We start from the raw sequence: 9,935 nt of genomic DNA, 5'->3' as shown, positions 1-9,935 counted from the left end.
CTTGCGTTTTTTTTCGCGGGATTTTAGCGCTAAAAAACGCATGCGTTTTTTTTCCCTATACTTTGCATGGGATGCGCTTATGTGCGCATACACATGCGTTTGTATGCGTTTTTCCGCGCATGCGTTTTTTTGCGGTATGCGCTCGGGCACACAAAATGCATCCTGTTGCATTTTTTGGGCGTCCGACTTGCCTCAAAAAAACGCATGCGCGCGCAATGCGTTTTTTTACAGCAAGACACCCATTATAAGTCTATGGGTGCGCATATGTGCGCATTGGCATGCTTATGTATGCATTTTTTTGCGCATGCGTTTTTTTTTTACCATTAGTTGGACAATGGAATTTAGGGGTTTGGGTTAGAGTTAGGGTTAGTTAAGGGGGTTTAGGGCTAGGGTTAGGGTTAGCTAGTGAAGAAAAATATATATATATATATCTTCTTGCACGGTTGAGAATCAAAAGTAAAGGCAATGTTGAATTGAGGATAAAATAAATCTTGTTTTTAATTATTCATTTCAAAAAGTGATTACAAAAATGAAGAAAAGTAAGTTCATGACATGCAGTAATTATTTGAAGAGAAAACGAGCATTGTTCTTACATATAGTCTTGAGCAGCTGTCCGGGTGTTCGAGAGTCTCAAGGGATATGAGATCTCCTGAACAAGAGTTAGACCGGCTTTATATACTATTCTGACCTATAAACTACAACCACATATGGTGGCTTGCCACTATGTTCATAAGTTCTTCCATATTAAGTGAACCCTAGTTATTTTAACAATATGCATACAGTTATTTATGCATTACCTTAGTCTGAGATATTTAAGCCTAAAGTCTGAGATCTTTAGAACCATTCATTATCTCTAAATAGTCACATTTTGACAGCTTTGACTATTTTGACCTATACATTTGACAAGAGAGACAGCTGTGTGAGCCAAGGAACTCAGAATAACTCAGTCACTTCTCTAAAGTAAGCAAAGCCTGTTAGCTAGATTCTGTATGAGAGAATTAATCCATATATTTTTTATTATAGAAATACTGATATTTTACAGTCCCCCCTGATTATGATTTGAGACATATCATAATCAATCCTAACTCATTCTCTCACCATTCGTATCACATTCATTCTTTATTCTGAAAACCTTGTATCAACATCTGCCCTGAATGTCATCTGAATTTTCAAACCTATTGTAAAAACAAAAATTAGATCAGAGAGTTATATTTTTTCGTTTTAACATCTCTCTTAAAATATCATCTTCCTTTTTCATTTCTATCTTTATATTCTTATAAATTCTCCTAATTTTACACATAATAATTATTTGATATATTATACACAGCAAAACTATGATAAATAAAATAACGATCGGATTAGACAATACATTTCCTGCTGCCATTTTCGCTGAAGACTGTGACCAACTAGTTACAGATTTTCCTAAATTTCTCCACCAAGATGAGCCTGACATACTCGTCCATTCATGTTCAATATCATTTAGATTACCTTGTTCATGTCTAAATACAATTTCAGCTTCTTTTAATTGTTTTGTCAGCAGATTTAATAAACCCTTGTCTTTCTTTATTTCATTTGTCCACAAATCCCAAGGGAATTTATTGACTTGTGACAAATTGAACTGGATCGGAAGGATTTTCAGATGTCTTGAGCCTATTGACGTAATATTAATACTTCCTTCCTTCTTTGTGAGAGTTTTAACATTTCCCTCAATACAATATAAACCCATTGTCAGATTTTCGACATGTACACAAGATGAGAAGAATGCAGAAACTGCTTCTTTTCCTGACATGACTTGGAAACAAGTTTTGTTAGCGCTTACTGGTGTCACCAAGTCATGTATCGTGTGGACATTCTCAACTCTGGCATAACAAGAAGTATGATTATGGAAACATGAATGATAAATGACTTTATCCTGTCCAGGTAGACACATTACCTTGGAAACAAAATTTAAGCATGACGAAATGTCTAATTGTTCAATGTTTGTACCATCAAATGCAAAATCTGTGTACTGTAATTGATAATATAACAATTGTGTAGGGCTGACAGGAATTCCCAGAACACCTATAGGAACCAGGGTTTCTTCTCTTCCTGACACTGGAATCAATGATGTTCCTACACAAATGTTCTGTTCACATCCTAACCACTTATTTACCCACAGATCTGTATGGTTTAACGCAAAGTTATATTCTATGGGCAAATTTCTTATTAGCCCTAAAGGGGTAATTCCACTTTGTAAGGCTTGTGCAATCATTTTCAGATTGGTGGAATATTCAATCTGAATTTCTAGACATGTTTTGGCCACTTGAGATTCCTGTTCACTTTCCATTAAAGCTAAAGTAGCATCTTGAAGATGTGATACAGAAGATCCCAATACAGTAGCAGTGTTCAAAACCATCTTTTCAAGGACTTGATTCAAGCTTTTCTGAATCTTTACCCCTTTTCCTCCAATATACCCAATATTTTCCAGATCTGATTTAAGTGTATGAATGTCCATAGTGTTAATTAAACTTCCTACTGTTCCTAATCCCCCCAAAATACCTTCAAACACTCCCCTCTTACTTCTAACCTGTGTTGAAGTTCTTTTCCCAAACCATTGTTCTATTCCCATCTCCATGTTAGTGAGATGTGGTTGACACTGGGGATATCTAGAAGAGATTTTCCAGTTAGACATGTTAAAGGTCCATACCATGGTCAGAAACACTCCATCTCGTAACAGAGGTTTAGTTTGGAACTGATTGATCTGAAAAGGAGTAGATGGTTGAAATCTTGTCTGTGTGCATACATTATCTACTGCTGACCATATATTTACCTTTACATCTCTACATTGTTTGTAGTTATATTTCATTAAAATGCAACATTGGTAAGGTCCAGAATCCTTAGGAGATGGATTATCTACAGAAAAAATAAAATCCTTATTTAACCATCTCACGTTACCGGATTGACCTCTGTGTATAACATTTGTTGGACCATTTGAAAAACTTCCCAAAAATGATTTATCTTTGGTCCATATTAACAAAGATTCTGAAGGTAGCTCTAACCTCGTGTTGCATTTTAGTAATAAAGGAGACATATTTTCTTGACTATATACTGCTTGTGGTGTAACCCTTACTTCTGGAGCTATAGTATTTGAAACTGTAAAAACTACAGATACCTGTACTTGTACTGGTTCTCTGGTTATCTGAAAATTCCATGTTTTTACCCAATCCTCGTCTCCTTCTGTAATAGAAAGAAATGCAGGATCTAAAACTTTCCCAAATAGTTGTGTCCTTAACCAAGCATCTGTTTTGGATGTTTCAACTTTCCCTTTTGCGATCATATCATTTGTAATATCTCCTGACCACACAGCTTTCTCTTCACCTCTTATCTCTATATTCCAGAATAACACATCTGTAGGACTACATTCCCATGTGCCTGTCTTATTATTGTGTATATAATCTCCTTGTAACTGTGTGAACTTCGTCTTAGGTCCTGTGGCCGCATGTAATATTATGTCAGTGTCATGTATGAAGTGTAGCTCAATACAGCATTTTGCACCAAAACCCATGCAAATGTTTCCAGTAATATCTACTGAATCGTCCGGTATGTCCTCATCTATTAAGCTTTGTAGATTCGTTCCTCTTGGTTTCCTTGGATGTAAAGTTCCTTTGAAAAGTTCCTTCACTTCACTAGTATTTGTTCCATGGTGTGAAATATCTTCAGCGTAGATCACAGTTGAAACAGTACAAAACAGCAGAAATGTGATTCCCATCAGATAGTAGCTTTTCCTGGGAAATGTCTTTTTCTCCTGAAGGATTGGTGTTGAATCCCTTCCATCAAGGACGTGGAGTTTCGTATTCCAGTTCTTATTGGAATCCATTTCTTCCTAAAAGAAATGCAGTATCATTATTTTGCAATATACAGTTTGCATTGATCAACATGTACCCACAATTTTTGTTGTCTGCGGGTATTTTTAACCACCTTAGATGCTCGTTGCACAAGAATCATCACTTGTCCCATGGTTTCGATAATTTCAAAGGGACCTTCCCAATTACTTTCCCAAGGTCCATTCTTCCTGAAAGTTTTAATCATCACTAGAGCCCCTTTCTTGAATTTGGATACATATGGTGGCTCCATTCTCTGCATTCTTGATGCAGCATGTGGAAGAATCGTTTTCAAATTTTCCTGCAACAATTGCAACCATTTGGACCTTGCAACAGCATCTTTTTGTGGTGTAGACAAAAATGGTTCATGAGGAAAAATCAATGGCATTCTTCTTCCTGTCATCAGTTCAAAAGGAGTAAACTGAGTTGTGGCAGAGGTTGTTCCTCTTACACTCAACAGTACAGAAGGTACTGCATCAACCCAAGTATTGCCTTTGTCCAATAACATCTTGGCAATTCTGGATTTTATTGTTCTATTCATCCTTTCCACAATACCAGCAGACTGTGGATGGTAGGGTACATGAAACTGTTGTCGTACCCCTAGAATAGCACAAACGGCTTGCATGATTTTTCCTGTAAAGTGACTTCCTCGATCAGAGGTGATCATTCTTGGAATCCCCCAAGTACAAAAGACATGATTAACTAATGCTCTAGCTGTAGACAAAGCATCATCTTTCCTGACAGGTAAAATTTCAACCCACTTAGAAAAAACATCTACTACAACCAAAGCATACCTGAGACCATTTTTACCTGATGGTAACGGTCCAATGTAGTCGATTTGTAACGTAGACCATGGACCATCTGCAGGTGCGATTCGGAGTAGTGGCGGTTTCTGTCCTTTTGGTCTTGGATTAATTTGGGCACAAATGAGACATGATTGAACAACACTTTGCACTGTCTCTTCCATCTTTTCCCAGTAAAATTTCTCTCTGAGAATGCCTAACAATTTTTGTTGGCCCAAATGACCCAAACTTTCATGATTGTATTTTGTGAACTCAACCTGTAGATGTCTTGGGACAACAGGACGCAACTCCCCGTTTAAGTCATGACACAAAACCCTGTTTTCACAAACAAAGGGAGGTTTTGGATCAACCCGGGAAGCAACAAGAGATGAGTCTTTTTCTTGTTCTTCCGCAAAAGAAGGGATATGCGTGTCTGTTCTTTGAACTGCTGAAACCTCGAGAGGTTCAGGTTCAAACACCTCTTCTCCTGTCAGGGCTGCCTCTTTGGCTAGCATATCTGCGGTTGCATTTCCAACAGATAATTCATCATCAGATTTTTTATGGGCCGGAACCTTGACAATAGCAAAACCATTAGGGTTTTTTGATGCTATCCTGAAAATTGTCTTCAGTGTGTCACTGTGAACAAGAGTCTTATTAGATGAATCTACATAACCTCTTTTTTCCCAAACTGACAAGTAATCTGTCAGTGATCTTACAACATAAGAGCTATCACTGTAGATTGTAATGGGACACTGATCATCTGCTTCATTCAGCTGTAGTACCATTTTTACTGCGTCTAGCTCTGCTCTTTGAGCTGAAAAATGACTCGGTAATTTGTGCTTCACAACCTGTCCTCTTTTGGGATAAAAAATGGCATATCCTGAATAATAGTGCCCATCTGAATAGAATCTGGAACCATCTACAAAAATTGGTTCGTCTGTTACCTCTGCTTTCCGTCTGAAAAGTGATGGACTTGGATCCTGAAAAGACTGTAAACAATCATGAGTTTGTCCTTCATATTGCATCAGCTGAGGAAGAACATATTTGGCCTTGTAATCTACCTCAATTTGTTTGGGAGACAATGACAATAACCAATGAGCAAATCTCTGATGTGACACACCTGGGATATTATTCTCAAAGAGAAGTTTTAGTGTAGAGTGAGGAGTTTGCAAAATGATTTTGTTGAACCCGACAATATGTTCGGTTGCTTTGACTGCAAAGTACACACCTACCAAGTGTCTTGCACAGGTCTCAAAACCTTTTTCAACAGGTGAGAGAAGTTTTGAAAAATAGCCCAAAATTCTCCACTCTTCTCCCTGTAATTGCAGTAATACAGCAGAAACAGAAATCTCTGATGTGTGCACTTGCAAAGCAAATGGAGCCGAAGGATCTACTGTGGACAAAGCAGGTGCATTTTGTAAATTCATTTTCAATTGTTCAAATGAGGTTTGCTGTTCATCACCCCAAGGACCAAAGTAATCACTGTTTTTACCTTTCAAAAGATCATATAAAGATCTGGCCTTATCTGCAAAATTCTCAATGAAATCCCTTGAATAATTCATAAGACCTAAAAAATGTCTCAATGCCTTGTGTGATGTCGGAATTGGTAGGGAAGCAATTGCCTCAATTCTTTCCTGCAGTGGCTGCCTTTTTCCTGGACTCAACAGCACCCCTAAAAATCTGACCTCAGTCTGCATCAATTTGACCTTTTTGGTGTTCAATTTCAACCCTGCATCATGCAGCAACTCAAACAATTCTGTCAGAAGAGAAACATGTGTCTCTTTATCCTCTGTAGACAATAAAATATCATCCACATATTGCAGAATGCAATCAGGCCTCGAAAATCTGGATAATACCTTTGCCAATGCCTGATGAAAAACACTAGGTGACAAATGTGCTCCTTGAGGTAACCTGCAAAACAGATATTGCTCGTCCAAGAAAGTAAATGCAAACTTATACTGACAACTCTTTTCAAGAGGTATACTGAAAAAACCATTGCTAATGTCCAGTACAGAAAAGTATTTGGCCTTTGCATTTAACCTTGCCGTCATGTCATGAGTATCTGCCACAATTGGTGCGACATTGGGTGTATGCTTATTGAACATCCGTAAATCCAATATCATTCGATAAGAACCATCAGATTTCAAAACACACCACAAAGGATTGTTACTTACAGAATTAGCCTTTCGGATAACACCTTGATCTAACAATTCCTGTATGATCTTTGACATAGAGTCAATTGATTCTGGAGGCAATTTATACTGACGCTGTGGCGGGGGATCACGCCCCTCCACATTCACGATAACGTCTTTCATTGTTCCAACCTGATTCCTGAACTGAGCCCAAAGAGAAGGAAAAAGCTGTACAATTTCTGTCAATACCTTGTCATCATTAGTGTCAGGCCACAAATGGTCAGATGACACCACATCATTCAAGCAAATACTTCCAACATGGCTATAATTATTAGGATCAATGACTACCGGTTTACAACCATTGGAATCTTTCCAGATCACTTGATTTCCTAGGTCAACTACCCATCCGAATTTCTGCATAAAATCTGTGCCAAGTATATTTTCAGAATCACGACAATACCAGATGTCAATTTCTGTTTTGAAAGAACTAGGTATTTCCAAAATCACATTGGGAACTAAGGTTGCTTTAGTTCCACCTTTTCCACTGAAACCGACAATTGTACAAACTGGTGAATCTGGGTTTAGCTTCAAATCAAGGTTTGTAACACTTAACTGAGCTCCTGTGTCAATAAGAAATACAACATTCTGGCCTGCTAAACTTACTTTGATAAATGGTCTTCCACAGTCATCCAATGTAACTCGAGTCACAAATTCCAATGGATATGGTACAGGAATAGTCTGTGATTGTCAGAAAGATGAAGGAGATGGGAGAAGACCAGTGTCCTTTTTAAAAGACCTTGGAATTCTATCCCTTGACTCTGTTTCCTTCACTGTCATTTCTCTGATCTGTCTGATTAATGGTGCATATGGTGACTGTGTTTGTCTGTTGTCAGTATGAGCAGGTGCAGATAATTGTAATGCAGGTGCGGAAGGTGTGGTGTATGATTTTGGCATGAGTCCGTTTTCCCTTCCAAGCTTACCTGTTCCTTGTGTACCCATCTCTGATTCTGCTCTCAAAAATTTCCTGCACTGCCACTTCAAGTGTCCAGGTATACCACAAAAATAACAATGGATATTGTTCCTTTGTGTAGTATTTTTACCTCTATGCTCAATGTAATCCCTGCTCTTGGAGAATACTGTGGCTCTAGGTTTCAGCTGACTGTCTTCCTTCTCATGAACTACCGCTATTTTAGCCTTGACCTGATTTTGTTTCATGGATCTCCTTATTCTGTCAATAAAAACTGTTGCTTCTTGCAATGATGGCTGAGTGTTAGCCAATTGCACTGAGGCAGGATCTAAGTACTTGAACTTCTTTACAAAAAATTTGATCATGGATGCTGGCTCTTCGTGAGGCCTGAGATCCATTACCATCCTATAGGCCTGTTCAAACTTTACCAAAAAAGAGAATGGGTCTTCAGAAATATTTGTTTGTAAACTCCCTAAAATATCAACTGTAGGCATGTCTTCTCCAGTTGTGAACAATACTAATTGTCTAAGTCTGTCTTCTTTTGTACTATGTGCCATTTCATTCTCATCATTTAATCTGGGTGTGGTCTGTAATCTTTTTCCCATATGTGAAGGTAACCAAACTTTGAATATTTTATTCTTTTGCTCATCATTCAGATTGTATTTGTCTGTGTTTGATTCAAAAGTGTCCGCATTATAAAAGGCATCCATCTTATCATTGTAATTTGGAATGTCTTTTACAATTTTCATTAGCTGATCGTGTATTTTCAGATTAATGCGTGCTGCTCTGTCATGTAATTTTTTCCGTTGTAATTCTACTGCCTCTAATTCCTCTACTGAAGCATCTGGATTTTGCATATTTGGTACAAATGATGACGCAGCAACACCGTCCTCCTGTTTACCTGTTGATCTTGTGTTAGCAGAAACCCTTTTTATATCTTGTCGTAATTTAGACAATAACTCTGTCCTGGTATCTATTTGATCTTCCAATTGTTCTATATGCTCTGACAAAATCAAACAATTTGGACAATCAAAGTAATCCCCGTCAGACTCTTGTGTGTCACCTGGTGTGTCAATGTGATTAATGTCTTGTGTGACAATGCATGTTTTATAGGTGTTAGGTTCAGTTTTCTCAAAGACTAAGCTATTATACACATGGACTAGCTGCATAACATTCTGAAGTTTCCTTTGTAATTTTCTTACTGAGAAAAACCTTTTGTCAATTTTAACATTTTCTGCCTCACATTGATTATACAAACTAGACCATAATTGGGCATCCGTATGATTATGAACAAACTTGAAATCTATGTTACTTTTCTTAGCATAATCATGTATAAAATCCATTATAATTTTTTCTCACCTATTGAGAGTCTTTCCCGTCAATGGATGGTCCTCTGTGTCCTTATGCAATCCTCAGATCTCCGTCTGGATGAGACGCATGCAGCTCTTTACGATCCTCACCCGTCGTCTTCAGGTTCAGTGTGATCCTTTGTGCCGTGAAATAGTGGAATTCCTGAGGAAGCTTGTACAACAGGTGGTTTTTTAGCAGAGTTCGTGCTCCCCCCTTGCACAATCGAGGAAGGAATGCCAGCCAAAATTAGCACAAAAGATCAGTCTGGCTAAGGCTCGCCAAAATGAAGAAAAATATATATATATATATCTTCTTGCACGGTTGAGAATCAAAAGTAAAGGCAATGTTGAATTGAGGATAAAATAAATCTTGTTTTTAATTATTCATTTCAAAAAGTGATTACAAAAATGAAGAAAAGTAAGTTCATGACATGCAGTAATTATTTGAAGAGAAAACGAGCATTGTTCTTACATATAGTCTTGAGCAGCTGTCCGGGTGTTCGAGAGTCTCAAGGGATATGAGATCTCCTGAACAAGAGTTAGACCGGCTTTATATACTATTCTGACCTATAAACTACAACCACATATGGTGGCTTGCCACTATGTTCATAAGTTCTTCCATATTAAGTGAACCCTAGTTATTTTAACAATATGCATACAGTTATTTATGCATTACCTTAGTCTGAGATATTTAAGCCTAAAGTCTGAGATCTTTAGAACCATTCATTATCTCTAAATAGTCACATTTTGACAGCTTTGACTATTTTGACCTATACATTTGACAAGAGAGACAGCTGTGTGAGCCAAGGAACTCAGAATAACTCAGTCACTTCTCTAAAGTAAGC

The 9,935-nt window shown here is 37.7% G+C and overlaps 1 protein-coding gene across 1 annotated transcript; it reads right to left on the bottom strand.

The window, feature by feature from the left end:
- Window positions 1-473: 473 nt before the first annotated feature.
- LOC141049555 (uncharacterized) lies at window positions 474-9,360 on the bottom strand. The gene is made up of 2 exons (XM_073546109.1): window positions 9,101-9,360; window positions 474-3,862 (listed from the first exon to the last, which is right to left on the bottom strand). Exon 2 carries the CDS (start codon window positions 3,854-3,856, stop codon window positions 1,199-1,201), a length of 2,658 nt encoding a protein of 885 aa, XP_073402210.1. The 5' UTR covers window positions 3,857-3,862; window positions 9,101-9,360; the 3' UTR covers window positions 474-1,198.
- Window positions 9,361-9,935: the final 575 nt, after the last annotated feature.

Source organism: Dendrobates tinctorius, unplaced genomic scaffold (assembly GCF_039654945.1).
Source record: "Dendrobates tinctorius isolate UK_male_01 unplaced genomic scaffold, ASM3965494v1 ptg000011l, whole genome shotgun sequence".
Taxonomy (NCBI): Eukaryota; Metazoa; Chordata; class Amphibia; order Anura; family Dendrobatidae; genus Dendrobates; species Dendrobates tinctorius.
The sequence above is the reverse complement of the archived record's forward strand: the minus strand, read 5'-3'. Positions and strand labels throughout refer to the sequence as shown.

What these genes read in the sequence shown, in the direction of transcription:
- LOC141049555 (XM_073546109.1), bottom strand. Translation starts at nt 3,856, where the DNA reads ATGGATTCCAATAAGAACTGGAATACGAAACTCCACGTCCTTGATGGA.